The 18,834-nt window shown below is 38.5% G+C and overlaps 2 protein-coding genes across 3 annotated transcripts; both read left to right on the forward strand.

Moving 5' to 3' along the window:
* The first annotated feature begins 809 nt into the window (after positions 1 to 809).
* On the forward strand, positions 810 to 2,443 carry LOC133710256 (uncharacterized). Its single transcript, XM_062136279.1, has 3 exons — positions 810 to 1,293; positions 1,383 to 1,459; positions 1,950 to 2,443. Exons 1-3 carry the CDS (start codon positions 957 to 959, stop codon positions 2,256 to 2,258), a joined length of 723 nt encoding a protein of 240 aa, XP_061992263.1. The 5' UTR covers positions 810 to 956; the 3' UTR covers positions 2,259 to 2,443.
* A 10,457-nt stretch (positions 2,444 to 12,900) lies between these two features.
* Positions 12,901 to 18,360, forward strand: LOC133709978 (uncharacterized). 2 transcript variants are annotated; one of them, XM_062135950.1, is made up of 14 exons: positions 12,901 to 13,283; positions 13,384 to 13,518; positions 13,624 to 13,780; positions 13,985 to 14,043; positions 14,216 to 14,275; positions 14,376 to 14,543; positions 14,665 to 14,793; positions 15,200 to 15,886; positions 16,078 to 16,270; positions 16,364 to 16,560; positions 16,884 to 16,988; positions 17,093 to 17,232; positions 17,427 to 17,705; positions 17,799 to 18,360. In XM_062135950.1, exons 1-14 carry the CDS (start codon positions 12,981 to 12,983, stop codon positions 18,064 to 18,066), a joined length of 2,880 nt encoding a protein of 959 aa, XP_061991934.1. In that variant the 5' UTR covers positions 12,901 to 12,980; the 3' UTR covers positions 18,067 to 18,360. The 2 variants fall into 2 exon arrangements, with proteins under 2 accessions (XP_061991934.1, XP_061991935.1); XM_062135951.1 differs by having other exon boundaries at positions 12,903 to 13,283; positions 16,367 to 16,560.
* Positions 18,361 to 18,834: the final 474 nt, after the last annotated feature.

The following is an 18,834-nucleotide window of genomic DNA, read 5'->3' on the forward strand; positions in this document are numbered from 1 at the left end:
GTTGGGCGATATATATGGTCAATCATTTACATGTTTTTAGGTGGTAAACATGATTAATTAGGTTTCTGTGTTCGAGTTGATTTATGGTAAAATGATAACTTTGGTTGCGTTTGGGCGAAGCTACTTCTTTATATAATGCATAAAACAAGTGCTAATCGAGCCTTTACAAAGTTCCAAATTACATAATCCAATTTTCAATCATACAGTACTAATAATTGCCCTAAGAGGATGCCAGCACAATTAGGATTACAGATTCGAAAACCTAAAAAAGATGTAGTAATATAATCTCAACTAGGAGTTAGGGCCCTGTGGCTGAAATTTAAATGTCAGGATAGTCAGCAAGTGATAATATGCTCTGTTAGAATCCATAATATAATCTTAATGTAGAATGTTCTCTCCAAACTGCAATGAATGTCATGTAAAAAATAGTACGAATATGAACATGATTAGATATTTAAATGTTCACATATTTCTTATCTTATGATATTTCTCTATGAGACATTTCATCAAACATCTATGTTTATAAGAAGAAACGAAGAAAAGTGTTAATTATATGATATTTCTCCATGTACACTGCCATCAAGAACAGAAAGCATATGATTGTTTTTGCTGTGAAGAAAATATTAACAAAACTGATTGCACTAACATGCCAGATTACTATCTGAAGTGAGCGGCTGGTTGCCTGGTTCTGAAATGGCCCTACAGCTTCATGACTAAAGCACGTTCAGTAATAGCCCCATCCCACGCAGAAAAAAAGAAAAACAAAGGAAACAAAGACGTACCCTAGCTAGCATGATTACTCCTCAAAAAAAAAGAAAATAAAGAAAAGAAAAGCAAAATAACCATGGCCCATATAACCTTCTCTAGAATAATTTGCTCACCTTCTTCAACCCTCCTCTTTATAACAATTCTGGTCCTCTCAGTCTCACTCAAGGTAGTCATCTATCTGACGAAAAATGGGGAAGATAGGCACAAAGTTGCCAAGTTTCTGCCTGAACCGAATTAGGCCTCATGTTCGAGTTCGTTCGCCGCCTATACAGTCGAAACCAGATGCTGCAGATATCACTAAAAATGGTGGGAGAGCTGCGAATTCTGACAATGCAGGAGAAGAGAAAGTTAAAGATGGTGATGGAGCTAAAAAACCCGGGGTGGTTTTTGCTAGGAAGATCATGATTGTGGTTGATTCAAGCATTGAAGCCAAGGGAGCTTTACAATGGGCTCTTTCTCACACTGTTCAGAACCAGGACAAGCTTGTACTGCTTCATGTGACCAAACCTTCAACTTCAAAACAAGGTTTGAGAACTTTTAAGTTCTTTTTTCCTCTAATTTTCTTTGAGTTTAGAAAAGTGGATTTTGAATTTGATCATTGTTTACAATTACAGGTGAGGATATTGTAGCGCCAAGGGCTTATGAGCTTGTTCACTCTCTGAGGAATATGTGCCAGTTGAAGAGACCTGAGGTGTGTGTTGAGCTCATAACTTGCAATACGTACAAGTTTTAAGTTTTTAACTTACATTTTTAACCCTGTACATCAGTTTTTACCAGGGAATTTTACTGTTTACCACCTCAACCCAAGATTAACTAAAATTCTACTTTTTTGAGCAAATAAACTAAATTTCTTCTGGGTAAGCACATATATATCTATTATACAGAGTAACAGAGACGTTTAAGCATACTGCTTCTTACATTTTTGAAGATTACTTCTTTTTTAAGGGGGTAGTTGAAGGACATCATTGACATGTATAATGTCGGGTACCTTAATTGGCATATTGAAGTCCCTTTTCTTTATGATAATTTCTAGTTTAGTCTTGTGTATTTATAATGATGAGATAATTCTGACAAGGGGATTAATGATGATTATATATGTGGTATTATAGAAAAGACAGTGATAACTTTATGGCCTAGCTTTTAAATTGTAAATTCGTGATGATGATTAGCGTTGGTGATAGGTACAAACTGAGGTTGCAGTGGTGGAATTAGGGAAAAAAGAGAAAGGGCCAACAATAGTGGAAGAGGCGAAAAAGCAAGGGGTGGCACTGCTGGTTCTGGGGCAGAAAAAGAGGTCTACGACGTGGCGGCTGCTGATGATGTGGGCGGGGAGCAACCGTGTTGGTGGCGGCGGTGGAGGTGGTGGGGCGGTGGAGTACTGTATACAGAATGCCAGTTGCATGGCAATTGCTGTGAGGAGGAAAAGCAAGAAGGTTGGAGGGTACTTGATCACTACAAAGCGCCAGAAAGATTTCTGGCTCTTGGCTTAGTAAAAATAGTACTTATCAAGCAGAAATTTACGTATGAACAAGTATTTATATGATAGTCTAATTGGATTGTAGATTATAAAAGCATATTGAACAGTGAATAATAAGGTGTGAATGGAAAAGCGTTACTCATGTCGTGTAAAAGCGTGAACGAAAATTCAGGCTATTGGTGGCTATTATTGCTTTCAGAGACAATGGGGTCCCTTGCTTATGATCTTCTCCAGATGCTGTACCCTAGTTGTTCAACGTGTAAAAGCACATGGTGCCAGCCCATACCCTAAAACCCAACGAGACTACCAGAGTATATATTTTTAGGAGGAGAAAAATGCACCACCAGTTCTTCAATTTTGGTGCACCGGCCAGTTTGATACCAAGACTTATAAAATTATCAATGTTATGCTTAAAGTTTTATATTGCTATCAACGACATACTTATATTAAATTTTTGATACCCAGACTTATAAAACTATCAATGGTATACTTAAAGTTTTATATTGCTATCAACGACATACTTATGTTAAATTTTCGTAACGGTTCCATTAAAAGAGCTGACATGACAAGCATGTGAAGAAAACAGAAGGGACAAATATGTCTTTTTATCCAAATGGCAGACTTAATCAGTTATTTTATTTTATTTTATTTTTATTGATAGAAATATTAATAAAAAATAAAAAAGAAATAAATAGCTTGAACCCAGAATAAGCATTAACGGTTTCTTTCTTCCATCATCTTCTTCCAAATATTCTTCTCTACAAGTTTCTACCACATCATGATTGCTTCACACTTAGTTTATGAACTTCATCCCTCAATTCTAGCAATTATTCATGTTCTTGAACCCAGAATAACCATTAACCAAGACGCCAAAATAGCAAAATAAAACCCAGCAATTGTTCATGTCCTTGAATCCAATCCAGACTAAAAGGAAAAAAAAAAAAAAAAATCAAAGCAATAACCCATATCATCTATCATCATCAACTCTGCCTTTCTCCACAGTCCACACCATCATCTATCATCTTCTTCACAGCTATAACCCTATATACATATTGTTATGCCCAATAATCCCAGGGACATCAAAAGGGGAAGAAATAGAACGACCTTAATAATAAAGATTATGACTTTAACAAAGGTGATTGGTTGAACAAAATAAAACAAAACAAAACAAAACCAGGACATATCAACAACAACAAAAATCAATTGCCAGAATTGGTGTACGAAGCGGTACTGAGGATCACATAACCCTATCCAATAAAAAAACCCAATAAACAAATTTACAACGGGGAGGTTCGCTTCGTCTTAAAAATTGGACTATTTATATGTCCAACACCAAAGAAACCGTCCAGATCCAGCTAATCGGCAAACACAAAAACACACATTAAAAAATTCAATCTTTCCCAAAATCATTAAAAACCCTAAAGAAAGTGAAGAGGTGGGGAATTCAAATTTGGGATCTACATCTACTCTCTTAATTCTTGGTCAATCGGATCTAGCAGCTACACCACGAAAGCTAGGGACCTCGCGGATGGATTCAGATCTCTCAGTCTGAATTGTCTTTCTGGGAAGAATGAGATCGCAGCAAGTAACAAAGGGAGAAGAAGAGGAGAGTAGATGCTACTGCATTATTATGCAGGTAGTTTCTCCTCCCTCTCAAAGAATAACTTTGACGTAATTGGTTTGTATCGTATCCCCAGTCATGTAACGTCATTTACTTGAAAGCTTGAGTCTTGTATCTCGTAGCAGACGAAAACTATTGCTGCATTTAAAGCTAGATTTTGATGTTTAAATCTTTCAGATCAAATGCAATTCCCACTTCCCAGGTTGTTACTCGGAGAATTTATCTGTTTAATAATAATAATAATAATAATAATAATAATAAAATATAAAATAAAAATGAGGAGAGAGAAAATTTTAAAAAATCATTTAATTAAATAATTAATTAAGTTGTTGGTAGAAGTTGAGGGTTATTTTGGTCATTTGCCCTCTCTGTTTTCTCCACGTGCTTGCCACGTCAGCTCTTTAACGGAACCGTTACGGAAATTTAACGGAAGTATGTCGTTGATAGCAATATAAGACTTCGGGTATCCATTGATAGCTCTGTGAGTCTGGGTATCAAATTGGCCGGTGCACAAGAATTGAGGGACTGTTGGTGCATTTTTCTCTTTTGGGACAGGACCCCTTGTAGACCTCATCAACGGGTCGGGTCGGGCTTTATTATAAATCGAAGGATCCAAGCCTGTCCATATAAAGCGGGCCTTGCGGGTTTTTTCAGGCTTTTGCGGGCCGGGCCTTGCGGACTTTATTTACAATAAATCTTTAAAGACACTAATTTTTTTATAAACTTGTATTTATATATCATACACTCCAAAGAGCAACGTCTATCAATTCAAAGAAAATAAAAAAACTAACCGTTGGATGTGATCATTACAATAAATTATGAGTGTGGTAAAAAATTTAACCAATTTCACCATATTTTCGAATCCGATCGAATTGGTCAACCGTCATCACTTCTATGTCTTCTTGGTTGACCGATGGCGTAACAACCACGAAACGTGCTTATTTTTCTACATCACGTCTATAAATATTCCATCTATGGATATGCGTGGACATAAGATAAAAACTTCAATTTTAATTATAAAGACGTTGACGTATACCAATTTACCTCCTAAAGTTGTATGACTTATATGTTGCATTTAAATTGTTGAGGTTCACTCTAAAGCAACTATGAAGTGGAAAATGAATTTAGAGAAACCAACCGCTTGATAGAGAGATTGTAATGTTTTATGGTGGTTGTAAAAAATCCAGCCTATTTGGTTCTCGTTTCGAATTCAATCAACTAGGTCAAACTTAGTTACTCTTATAAACCTATATTTATATATGGGCGAAATACTGTTTAGTCCTTAAGGTTTTGACTAAAAAACACTTCAGTCCCTGACCTTCTAATTTCACACGTTTAGTCCTTGTACTCTCAGAATTTGGACCAATAAGTCCATTCCGTTACTATCCGTCCGAAAATTCCATTATGTTGCTGACGTGGCAATCCGTCTGCATCAAAAAGTCTATTATACCCTCACATTCCTTTTTTTTTTTTTTTTTCTGTTTACTTTAATATTTAATTTTTTTCTTTCACCTACTTGATAAGTTGGACTTCTCTCTCAGCCCCTCAAATCTCTCCACCCCCAAACCTTGCCGCCCCAAACTCTGAGCCACCATAGGCAGTAGGGAGGTGAAATGGAGATGGAACTTATCTCCATTGATCTCACTTCCGCTCGAAGCCCGAGGAACCTACCAAGCTTCGCTCAACCTCCAGCTCCTCGACGCCGACAGTTTGGAATTGGTGAGGCGAAGGATGCAAGGAAAGGTCAGAGAAATCGAAAAATTACCAGGAGATTGCCAGATTTTAGTGTTTTTGCAGAACACTCGAAGATCGAGACCCATATCATTCTTCTTGATCGAAAACCCAGATTGAAAGCCAGCCAGCTGGGACTTGATGGTTTGTGCTCAGATCGGGTCTGGAAATATGGCGTCGTTTTGCTTCCCGATTTGCAGCAACATCTCTGGCCAATTCTTCGAGGCCAGCGCCTCGATTCTCCACCCCAAGAACTTCCACGCTGTGAACTACACTAAGCTGCTGAATCTCACAGTCAACAGTCCGTCGAATGATTCTGAGGGTTTTGGAATTTGGGATGGGAACAAGTCTATATTCAGGACATTGAGCGTGAAATCCAAGCTTTTTGTGGACAGGATAGTTGGTTTGGTTGTTTGATTGTGATTTGATTTAGTTGTTTGATTGTGATTTGATTGGTCGAGTTTCGATCTTGGTTAGAAGTTGGGTTGTTTGATCAATTCTGGAATTAGAATTTTTGTTCGTTGATTTTAGAAGTTTAATTTGAAGTATGGAGTGGGGTTTGCAAGTCGCCATTGGAGAAATAGGGGATTTTCATTTCGGATAATGGTTTTAGGCGGCAGAGCAGTGGCGGTGGGGATGAAAAATTTCTGGGTTTTGAGGGTTGGGAGGTGATGGTTGGTAGGGAGAAGAGATTGGGGGTTTTGGAGAGAGGGTAAGCAGAAAATAAAAAAGAGATAAAAATTAAAAATTAAACCCTAAAAAAAAAGAGAAAAAAGAAATTAAGGGGAAAAAAAGGAATGTGAGGGTATAATAGACTTTTTGATGCAGACGGATTGCCATGTCAGCAACATAACAGAGATTTTGGACGGAGATAAACGGAATGGACCTATTGGTTCAAATTCTGAGAGTACAAGGACTAAACGTGTGAAATTAGAAGGTCAGGGACTGAAGTGTTTTTTGGTCAAAAGCTCAAGGACTAAACGGTATTTAGTCTTTTATATATCATGCACTTCAAAGAGCAACCCCTATCAATTCAAAGAAAATGGAAAAACCAACCGTTGGATGAGATTATTACAATAAATTATGAGTGTGGTAAAAAATTTAGCCAATTTCACCATATTTTCGAATCCGATCGAATTGGTCAACCGTCGTCACTTGTATGTTTTCTTGGTTGACCGATGGCTTGACGACCGCGAAACGTGCTTATTTTTTCACATCACGTCTGTAAATATCCTATCGATAGATGTGCGTGTACATAAGATAAAAATTTCAATTTTAATTACAAAGACGTTGGCCTATATCAATTTGCCTCCTAAAGTTGTATGACTTGTACATTGCATTTAAATTGTTGATGTTCATTCTAAAGCAACCATGAAGTAGAAAATGAATTTAGAGAAACCAACCGCTCGATGGAGAGATTGTAATGTTTTATGGTGGTTGTAAAAAATTCAGCCAATTTGGTTCTCGTTTCGAATTCAATCAACGAGGTCAAACTTAGTTAATCTTATAAACCTATATTTATATATCATACAGTCTAAAGAGCAACCCTTATCAATTCAATAAAAATGAAAAAACCGACCGTTGGATGAGATTATTACAATAAATTATGAGTGTGATAAAAAATTTAGCCAATTTCACCATATTTTTGAATCCAATCGAATTAGTCAACCATCGTCATGATATGTAGAATATGCACATATTCTATATAGAAGTATGAGAACTTCACACACACACACACACACACATATATATAAACATTATTATGGATATATATATATATACACAGCAACGTTCCAAAGAGGACGTCTGTGAAGAAGAAAAAATGCGGACCGAAACGTGTCATTCAACCAATCAACCTTATTTTCACGCGGGTCCCACCCACATCTCCTCCTCTATCTCTAACACTATCTTGCTCCTGATCCTTATGCTCCTCCATCTATTCAACCTCTAAATCCAGAAACAGAAACAGATTAACCAGAAAGAATAAATCTTGAAATGGGCAGGGCCTCAGTATACAATATGGGATATTAGCCATCTTCATATTCTTGCAGCACCAGCCAGATATCTTCGCTAAATCTCACTCTGTCACATCCATCGTCAAATTCTTCGCCAAATCTCACTCTATCACATCCATCGTCAAATTCTTCACCGTTACCGGATATAGAAACCCTGTTCTGGAAATTGATACAGGAATGATCTGAATCAAGTGGGGAATTTGATATGGGTGCTCTTGATTTTCTTAAATTTTGACGGACTTGGTGCTAGGAGGACTGGGTTTAGAGGATTGTAGAAATGGAATCAATTGATAGGAACAAGGAGTTGGATGCGTTAATTAAATACTTAGACTGTAGTGAAATTAATCAACAAGGTTCTTGGCAATATGATTAAATGGTGAAGAAATTAGCCAATGCAGGTTCAACCCAAAGAGAAACAGATTTGGATTGCTCATATGGAATGTTATCAGAAAGTGCATCAGAATTGCGGTTGTTGGCAATTGATTCAAGAGCTGTTTCTTTAACAACATCATCATAAATCGAAAAGAAGCGGTGGTCAATTGCGGTCAAGTACTGAACAAATTGATAAGGAGAGAGGCACATGTGGCAAAATTGAAAGATTCAGTGGTTCGAAAAGAGCCGGCGTCTAACTCCAGCGAAGCCATGGTTGTGCGGTGCTGGTAAAAGTGAACTTAAAGATTAGAGGAGATGGTGTGGGTGGGAGGTAAGTAAATCCAAACATGAATTTCCAATTAATTGAGTAGAGCCCAGAAACTGATATCAAAAATTAGAATAGTCATTTATCTGAGGAACAGATCCCATAAAATAGAGAAGTAAAATCCTTGATTTTGCGATCGAAGATTAAAACTCAAAAAGGGAGTAGCTGTATCTGAGAGACAGAGATTAGGAGAGAAGTCTAGAGGAGATGAGCACCAAACTACCAACCCAGAAGAAAAGAAAAAAGAAAAAAATCTTCTATGTCGAGCTTCATCAGTGAGATGCGACCATGGAAACTTAATCGCTGGTAGGAAGGACTGAAATTTGAGATGAGTCTGCTTTTTTCGCCGCTTTGTCTCAAGAAAAAGACCGAGATCGAACCGGCCACCATGCACGAGTCCCCTCATTCTGGATCCTTCAAGAGGAAGAGGAAGAGAGACAGAGAAGTTGATATGGGTGGGACCCACATATAAGCTTTGAAAATCAAGTTGACTCCGTTGAAATTTCAACGACCAACCAACGGATGACACGCGTTTGATCCGCACTTTTCTTACTTCACGGACGTCCTCTTTGAAACGTACCTCTATATATATATAAAAGAATATCTGTGTGTGTTTATATATATATATATATAAAAGAATATGTGTGTGTTTATATATATATATATATATATAAAACACATACATATATAATAGTTTACGGGGCTTTTACGGGGCCGGGCCGGGTTTTTCGGGCTTTTTGACGGGCCGGCCCTCTACTCCTTGGTTAGGAGGACACTGTGGTAATCACTCTCTACCTGAACTGTCCTTGTTGCAAAGCGGCGAGTTAATAATTGTTTTTTTTTCTTTTTATCCCCACTGTTTGATGCTTTATAGCAACCCCTCTATTTACGCATGACTCTTTACTTGAAGTCTCCTTGTTGAAGAGCGGCAAGTTATTGATTGTTTTTTTCTTTCTTTTTATCCCCATTCTTTGCCGCTTTAGAGCAAGTTCTCCATTTTGTGATGCAAGTGAATTTAATTCCACGACTTTTTCGGTGTTGATTTTTTCCAAATAAGCAATATAGTCGAACTCACTATCAGTGGCAAGTTAATTATCGATGACTTCTACTCCACACTTGTAACACCTTTATTATCGTTTGGAAATTGCAATTATTCACAATGCGTTTAATCATTAAAAATTTAAGCAGAAACTCCATACATGTGGTTTTAAAAAGATTGAGGCTGAATTGTTAGAGAAATTATGATATACTATAGGTTAACGGTTTAAGTGACTATTTTAAAAAAAGATTAAATTCAGTTTAGTCCCTCGAATTTTAGGGTTAAAATCAGTTTGGTCCATGAGTTTTTGTTTTTAATCACGATGGTCCCCACACTTCCAAATTGCATCAGCTTAATCCAAAATTTGACTTTGACTCGACATGTGACGTCAGATGCTGAGTTGGACCTGACATGAGGGCTCGTTGTCCAGACTCTGACTCTCAGTTTGGACGAAAAGTCCAAACTACCCCTACTTCTTCAGATTTTTTTCTTTCTTTCTTCCTCTTCTAGTTTTCTATTCCCTTTCTTCCTCGACTATGCTTTTAGACCTCAGAAACTTACACAGATAAAACTTCTCGATTCCATCAATTCCAGGCCACATCCTTTTTGTCTTCTTCCCTTTCTTCCGACCCTCTTCCTACTTCGATTTCTTCTTCTTCTCAATTCAAAATTCTCCCTAGAAACCCTAATCTCTAATCAAGATCTTATCTTTCATCCCATTCCACCGCCAGTTACACGACCGGCTCACCAGAGAAAAGACCGGCCCCATCTAAGAAGGTCTTAGCGATCACGAACGAGATCTCGGACTTACTCTGCTTGAGGTCTCGGACCTGACGGAGGTCCTGAGAGAGGAATTGGGGATGAAGCCAGCAATGATGATGATGATGATGATGATGATGCCGGGGATGAGAATTGGTAGGCTCCGGGGCGCCGATAAGGGCAGCGGTGCGGCATTGGGAAGGCGGAGGAGAAGAAGGAGAAGATGTGTTTGATGTGAAGCTTGATTCTTGTGGGCATTCATAGGAGGTGATGTGGAGAAGCTTTGTGGAAAAGATCTGACTGGGTTTCTGACTGGGTTTCAAAAAAGATCTGAGCTTTGTGGAGAAGCTTAGGTTTCGACCCAATCTATTTTTGATGAACATGATTTTGAATTTGTATGCATTGTGTGGGGAAATTAAGGATGCAAGGCTGATGTTTGATAAAATGCCGCAGAGGGATGTTGTCACGTGGAATATAATGATGACTTTGTTGATGAAGATAGGTGATATAGAGGAAGCTTATGATTTGTTTTCGGGGATGCCGGATAGAAGTGTGAGGTCATAGACGCTGATGATTTCGGGGTTTGGTCAGTGCGGTAAGCCTAAGGAGGCGGTTCGTGTGTTTTTGGAGATGGAGGAGGCTGGTGTGAGGGCAAATAAGGTGACTGTAGCGGCAGTTCTTGCGGCTTGTGCTGATTTGGATCGAAGAGGAAGATGACGATGGGAGAATGAGATTATGTAAGTGCAAGGACGACGACACTAGAATCGATGTCGTTGTCTAGGCTGTCGTCGACGGTGTTGAGATCGTGCAGAGAGCTGCCGATGAAGGAATTGGGCGGCGGAAGAGTTGCACCGGAACCCTATTCCCCATTTCAGATTAACCCCTACTTCTTATCTCTTCTAGGGATGAAGATGGTAGTATCCGCGTTGGAGTTCGGATGATGTGGAGGAGGTGGTGGAAGAGGGCGTGCGTTGGATCGATTTGGCTTTTAGGCTTGGGAGATCTGAGAGAGAGGTAAAGTTAAAAGAGAGAAAAAAATACAGGGAAAAAAGGAAGAAAATTAGAAATTAGAATAAATTTTGGTAAAAAGAAAAAAAAAAGATTAAATTAGAGGTGTCCATTTTGCCCTTCGTGGGAGTTTAAAATCTGAAAAGTGGGGCCCCATATCGGTTCCACCTCAGCGTCTAACGTTATTTTTCAAGTCAAAGTCAAATTTTGGACTAGGCTAATGTAATTTTTTTTTTTTGAATAAAGGGCTGGTGCGGCTGCCTTCAAGCCTTGATTAATGAAACTGTAGAATACAAGGGGGGGGGGGCATTGAGCCTGAACCCCTAAATACAATAAGCATATAGAGAACGATCTGAAATGATATCAGAAGTCTCTACTAAAAAAATGTATTCAACTAGGCACCAACTAGCAAAGAGCGCTCTACTGGCGACTCTATTTGCTTTAACATAGTGGTGACATAACGGAAAAATAACTCGATATGTAACACGATTACAACGTAGCATAATTACCAATAGCACAGCTTTTCTAATGTATTCACCTAGGCACCACGCATGTGTCGAACGACCACCGCGGATCCCATCGCCCTTTCACCGACGCCTCTCCGACCCGCGACTGAATCCTGCAAAAATCAAGCCATAACCTCCCAGCAACTCCGATCTCACCAACCACGAGCCACCGACCCGATCGATCCAGAGCGAAACCACTCCGATCAAGAGAGCCGTGCTCACTCAACACCAAATCCCGTCCGACGACAGCGTCCATGGACGCGCCGTCGGATGGAGGCTATAACACTGTCTTCGAAACCCCTAAAGCAGCGGCCCTAGAGAGAAAACCTACAGGCGAATTTAGGCTGATGTAATTTAGAAGTGTAGGGACCATCGTGATTAAAAAAAAAATCAGGGACTAAAGTAATTTTAGCCCTAAAGTTCAAGAGACTAAACTGAATTTAGTTCTAAAAAAATGTACTTATATTTGTTGTATATTCTTTCAAGAGTTAATCTCTGATAATAAAATATTTTTGTTTGACAAAAAAAAAGTGATGATTAGGGATGGCAAAAATCCCCAGCGGGGCGGAGCTCCATTGGATACCCGCCCCTAATGGAGGGAGAATTAGGAGACAAATGGGGAATGGGGATGGGGATCCCCAATCCCCGCTATTTAAGATTGGGGATGGGGCGGGGATGGTATTGTGATCTCCATCCCCAAACCCGCCCCAATAATATATACATATATTTAACTTATATATATTTTAATTTATTGTTTATAATATAAATCGCAAATATATACATTTATTACTTTACTTTAATATCTACACTTTTATTTTAATGATGTTTTGACTTTTGCACTCACTGAATTATGATTTATGAATTTAATCATATTTTAAATTTATTTGTTGTAGATTTTGATTTTAAAAAATGCAATATGAGAAAAAATTATTTTATTTATTAAATTTTTATTGGGGATTTGGGGCGGGTTTGGAGGCTTAGTCCCCAGTGGGGATGGGGACGGGGAATCCCCAATATATTTTTATTGGGGAATGGGGCGGGGATGGGGGTAGAGAATGACCCCGGGGATGGGGATGGTATTGTGATCCCCATCCCCAACCCGCCCCATTGCCATCCCTAGTGATGATTGCAGAAAATTTAGATTTTAAAATATAGGTTTTATAATTCCAAAAAAAGAAAGAAAAAAGAATATAGGTTTTAAGGTGGGCAGACCGTTGGACCTTTGGGCTCAAAACGAGTCAAACCAAACCCGATTTGATCCGACCCAACTCCCAACTCCGAAAATCCCTGCAAAACCCTAAGCCTAAGGCCTTTCCTTCTTCATCCATAAACCCTAACAACGGCCACCTGCTCTCTGCCATGGCGAAGAAGAAGTCCGGCCCAAACGCCGTAGCCATGAAGCACCAGTCCCCAAAATCCAACCCTTTCGCAACCAAATCGCCAAAGCTCAGTCGCTCCGACGACAACGCCACCACCAAGGAGACGAAGAAGAAGAAGAAGAACAGTAAACTAGGACCCAAGGCGATGGCTATGAAGGTCCAGCCCCCGAAACCCAACCCCTTCGAGACCATATGGTCCCGGAGGAAATTCGACGTCCTCGGAAAGAAGCGCAAAGGCGAAGAGCGCCGTATGGGCCTCGCTCGCTCTCAGGCCATCGAAAAGGTACCGATTCAGACTCTTCGTCATCCCTCAATTTCATTCAAACTCTGATTTTTTAAATTAAAAAAATAATAATAATAATAATCTGGTTTTGGTGCAACAGAGGAAGAAGACACTGTTGAAGGAGTACGAGCAGAGCGGGAAATCTTCGGTTTTTGTGGATAAGCGAATCGGAGAGGAAAATGATGAGCTTGATGAGTTTGATAAGGCCATTCGGCGTACTCAGCGCGAGCGACAAGTGAGTTCTACTTTTATATTTTGATTTGTTGAGTTTAGTTTAGTTGATAGGGATGCTTATTGTTTGATCTTCATTGGTACTGATTGTGTTCGGGCTTTTCGATAGTTGAAGCAAAGCAAGAAAAGCAAGTATAACTTATCAGATGGAGAGGAGGACGAGTTTGAGTTTCAGAGTCTTGGTGCATTGTCTCAGAGGGATGATTTTGAGGATGATATGCCGCCCGAAGAGGACGAAGATGATGACGGTGGAGAAAGTGGTAAAAGTAAGCATATGTATGATGACAGTCTTAGTATATGATGATAATTAGTGTCGTAGGTAGTTTGTTTGTAATGTTGCAATATGCAATGTCTAGTTGGTTTTCATTTTCTGCTGTGTTGGGCTACTGGAACTGCTTATGATTTGGTTATTGATTCTTTTGATCTATGTTAATGGGATTAATGGTATTTGTGTTTTTCTCTCTCTACAGAAAGTTATCAATTTAATTCCGAGGATAAGGACGGGGATCTAAGTGACGGAAATGAAAATGTGAGAAATTTTTTGCTATCTCACTTGCGTTGCATTATATTGGAATACAAGATTATTTTAGGTTCATAGGTCAGCAAAGTAGTTTTCTTCTTTAGATTATAGGTACATTAGAGCGATAAAAATGTGGATGGGTTCTAATGCTTGTGATTGGTTTCATTGTTTTTTGTACCAGAGGCATAAAAGTGACAAGGAAAGATATGCTGAAATGATCTTAAAGTCCAAAAATTACAAGGTGAGGGTTCTTATTTCTTTATGTCATTGAAATGGCTTGTGATCCTAAGTCTCTTTCTTTATTTATCTATTCCTTCCTTATTCTTCTCATCTATTCCCAGGCAGAAAAATCAAAGGAGAAGGATGAAAACAAAGATTTGATGGAAGAATTGGACAAAAAGTTCACCTCTGTAATTGCCTCAAAAGCTCTTACAAACAAGAGCTTCTCAACCGAATATATGAAGAAGCATGAGGTTTCTGCTACTCAAATCTTTGGAACTTCTGAGCAAGTATGATATTTTCAATAGAGTTTCTATTTTTTTTTTTTTAATGTTCTGTAGAGCGTAACTATAGTTAAACCTGCATAACTTTGAGACTACGGTAAGTAAAGTAGTTTCCTGTTTTTGGCAGGAGAAATCGGACTCTTATGATAAACTTGAAAGAGAATTGGCAATGGAAAGGCGTGCTCAACCCTCAAATAGGACAAAGACTCCTGAAGAGATAGCACAAGAAGAGAGGGAGCAACTTGAACGATTGGAGGTATCTCATTCAGTTATATGCGTGCTTGAATGCAAATTTCATGTGCAGATCCAGCTGTCTTTTCTTTACAGATACTTGTTATTAGTAGATTTTGTGTTCAACATGTTGGTACGACTATTATACCAAAATTGAGAAGGAACTATATGGTACATTACATGGGTATATGAAAGGATAAGCTGTATGTTTAAACTTTAAAGGATGTCATCTTTGGTTTCAATTTGGTTTATTATCATTTACTCGATTCTGGTATGGCACATGGTAACATGTTATTTCAGGATAGCTTTTTTAACTTGGGATTTCCATGTCATTGGAACTGATAAGTTTGATAAAGTGAATGTTTGTCTCGCTTGTACTTTTTATCATCAAGTAGTGTCCTTAATTGCTGATATGTTGTTTCCCAATTCAGGAAGAGAGACAGAAAAGGATGCATCCCACTGATGACTATAGTGATGAAGACATTGAAGACGCTGAGAAACCATCTACGCTGAGGCCAAGATCTATATCTGGAGATGATCTTGGTGATTCCTTCTCGCTTGAGGAAGAACCAAGGACTAAAAAGGGTTGGGTTGATGAGATTCTCGAACGAAAAGATGCTAGTGATTCTGAGAGTGAAGGAGATGATTCTGGTTCTTCTGAGGATTCAGAAAGTCCTGAAGATTATGGTGATGAGGGATCTGATGAAGATGATAGTGAAGGGGAAAGAGATATATTGAATAAGGACTGGGAACAGAGTGATGATGATAATCTTGACGTAGACTTCGATGATGAAGAAGAAGACTCTGACGAACATGAAAAGGATGACGAGGCTTATCAAAAAGAGCTGGAGCCAAGAGATCTGAAAAGGTTGAAAAGAAATGATGCTGTTCAAGCTAGTAAAAGTGATGATAAATCTTTAGGTGCAAAGAAATTACCAGCCAATAAACAATCTTCAACTCAGTCAGACCTCCCATACCTAATTGAAGCTCCAAAAAGCATGGAAGAGTTGGATGCTTTATTGGATAATCTTTCTAGTGCTGACATTGCCTTGATAATCCATCGAATCCGGGCAAGCAATGCAATCAAGCTTGCAGCAGAAAATAAGAAGAAAATGCAAGTATGGAATCTATGTTGTGTGAATGAATGTTTGACTGCAGTTTGTGTGAAACATGTGTTATTCTGTATCGCTTTCCAGTTAAAGTGAAGTGACTTAAGATATACTTACTCTGTTGTGATTGCATCTCATTTTTATTTTGGTCGAAAGATTGCATCTTTTTGGTACTCATTCTTATTTATTTCATTTTCCAGGTATTTTATGGTTTACTTTTGCAATATTTTGCCACCTTAGCAAATAAAAAACCGCTGAATTTGGAATTACTAAATTTGCTGGTTAAGCCCTTGATGGAGATGAGCATGGAGACTCCGTATTTTGCTTCAATCTGTGCTCGTGAGAGGATACTACGCACTAGAACAAAATTTTGTGAGACTGTTAAGAACCCAGGTAATCCACAATGATAGTTTTATTTCCTGTACGAATTTACGAACTTGGTTGTGCTAATCTATGCTAATTCATGCTCCTCTTGTTTCGTTTTAGCAGAAAGTAGTTGTTGGCCTGCTTCAAAGACATTATTTCTCTTGAGGCTTTGGTCCCTGATATTTCCATGTTCAGACTTTCGTCATGTGGTCATGACTCCGGCAATATTTTTAATGTGTGAATATCTGACGCGTTGTCCCGTCTTGTCTGGTCGTGATGTTGCAGTTGGCTCGTTCTTATGCTCTCTGCTTCTTTCTGTATGTATATTTACAATAACCTTTTTCTATACATGATGCTTTCTCCAAATGGAGGCTGAATTCACATGAGTTTTGTCACATGAGCAGTCTTCTTTTTCTATCTTACATGTTCGTAATCCTAATGTTTGAACACGTGATACAAATTGATTCAGTGTGTGCTATGTGAATATAATAAATAAATCTAAACCTGTCACTCTCAATCATTTTAACTGTTCACTGCTGCTTTTCAGGACATGTAGTTCGAGCTTTATGCATGCCTGTGTGTTTCTTTGCACCTGCTGTTATTACTTTAAAGGTTATTTAATTAGTGAATTTTAATGTAGATCACTAAGCAATCTCGGAAGTTCTGTCCTGAAGCAGTCACGTTTCTTCAAACATTGTTAAGGGCGGCCAAAGAGAGAAAGCCAAAGTCAACTCAAGATTCTGAGGTAAGAACATGCCTCAACATAGTCTTTCTAGTAGAGAATGCCTTATGAGGTAGTCTAGTTTATGGTTGCTTGATGAATTAACCATACTCTTTATATTTTGGCAGATTGATCATCTTATGGAATTAAAAGCACCCAGACCCCTTCTATATATACATGAATGTATAAATCGGATTGATCCACTTAATTTTCTCACAATTATGGACCTGCCAGAAGACTCTTTATTTTTCACCTCCGACAATTTCAGGTTTGGAGTTTGTCAGTACTTGATGATGCATTATGATAATAAGTGCCCATGTGATGCATTAGGCTTTAGGCTGAGATGAACCCTTAAGTCACCTCAATTTGATTGATACTGCCGTTGAGTATCAATTCTGTAAAGTTTGCATATACTTTTCAAGTTTGTTTGCAATATTTTTATGTTGAATTAAAAATTTTCAGGTCTAGTGTGCTGGTGACTGTGATTGAAACTCTACGTGGATATGTCGGTATTTACGAAGGATTCAGTTCTTTCCCCGAAATGTTTTTGCCGATTTCAACATTGGTGCTTGAATTGTCGGAACAAGAAAATATGCCAAGTGCATTAACTGACAAATTTAAAGAGGTTGCTGAACTGATTAAGACAAAAGCAGATAAACACTGCATGCAGCGGCAACCACTTCAGATGCGGAAGCAAAAGCCAGTGGCTATTAAAATGCTTAATCCAAAATTTGAGGAGAAGTAATTTATTTTAACCTGTTCCCTCTAGTGTCCTACTATATGTTTAACAGTCATCTTTGAATGGCTGGGCTAACCATCATTTGTTCCCTGCAGCTTTGTCAAGGGCAGAGACTACGATCCAGACCGTGAACGGGTTGAGAGAAAGAAGTTGAAGAAGCGTTTGACACAAGAAGGTAAAGGTGCTGTTCGTGAACTGCGTAAAGATAATTATTTCTTACAGGAGCTGAAGTCGAGGGATAAGGCTCTGATGGAAGAAGAAAGAGCTGAGAAATATGGAAAAGCAAGACTTTTCCTTCAAGAGCAAGAACATGCTATGAAATCTGGGCAATTAGGAAAAGGCAGGGGGAAGAGAAGAAGATGAGCTCAACTTTTGTTATGTTGGTTGCCATTACGTTGCAGTTCTCATTCGAGGTTCATACAAACGCAATACTAGTCTTCTCATCTCTCTGCTTGTGTTTTGTAACTTTTGTTCATAGTAATGTTTTGAGCTCGGTCTCACTCATACGGATATCTGTTCAAAAGTTAAGAATATGGTCTTGTATTGGGGAATTGGCCAGAGAAAGAGTGGCAGTTGAGGCCAATTTTTGTCAGACTTCATTAATATATGTATTCCTTATACTGAGATGCATCAATAAAACTCCAGAAATTCTTCACATTTTGTGGGCTTAGAATCTCAAGCTCTAGTTTCAGGCTTGCTATCCAATTTTGTCGGACTGGTACAATCATGTCACAATTTTGATATGGAACCAAATCCCATGCTCGTAACTATAGAGATGGAAGCAGGGACATTTCGATGAAATCCCGTGCTGGACGAAATCACTGAAATGGAGCGATGTCTGATTCAGTGATTTTGATGGGGGATTGAACACACTAGCGAAATTGCAATTGCTGAATATCAAGAACGTTCATCAACTGTGATGGACTTTGGTTCTCTCTGTAATAAGCCAGTTTCCATTCGTTTACATTGTTACTCCATTCAATTCAGTAAAAGAATGTTAGTGCTATTACCTAACTGAATGTTGTCTGCTTAATTTATGAAACATCTTCATTTTCACATCCATAGAGAAGATTGAAAAGTTAAATCGAAAGATACAGACAACATAAACAGGAACAGATCCAACACAACAAG

Source organism: Rosa rugosa, chromosome 5 (genome assembly GCF_958449725.1).
Source record: "Rosa rugosa chromosome 5, drRosRugo1.1, whole genome shotgun sequence".
In the NCBI taxonomy this organism is placed as follows: Eukaryota; Viridiplantae; Streptophyta; class Magnoliopsida; order Rosales; family Rosaceae; genus Rosa; species Rosa rugosa.

Bases quoted from the DNA above. Each gene is read 5' to 3' on its own strand.
- LOC133709978 (XM_062135950.1), top strand. From the start codon at position 12,981: ATGGCGAAGAAGAAGTCCGGCCCAAACGCCGTAGCCATGAAGCACCAG. The intron at 14,544-14,664 runs GTATGATATTTT...TGTTTTTGGCAG, and splicing joins TCTTTGGAACTTCTGAGCAA to GAGAAATCGGACTCTTATGA. The intron at 15,887-16,077 runs GTATGGAATCTA...TTCATTTTCCAG, and splicing joins AAAATAAGAAGAAAATGCAA to GTATTTTATGGTTTACTTTT.
- LOC133710256 (XM_062136279.1), top strand. From the start codon at position 957: ATGGGGAAGATAGGCACAAAGTTGCCAAGTTTCTGCCTGAACCGAATT. The intron at 1,294-1,382 runs GTTTGAGAACTT...TTACAATTACAG, and splicing joins ACCTTCAACTTCAAAACAAG to GTGAGGATATTGTAGCGCCA. The intron at 1,460-1,949 runs GTGTGTGTTGAG...CGTTGGTGATAG, and splicing joins GCCAGTTGAAGAGACCTGAG to GTACAAACTGAGGTTGCAGT.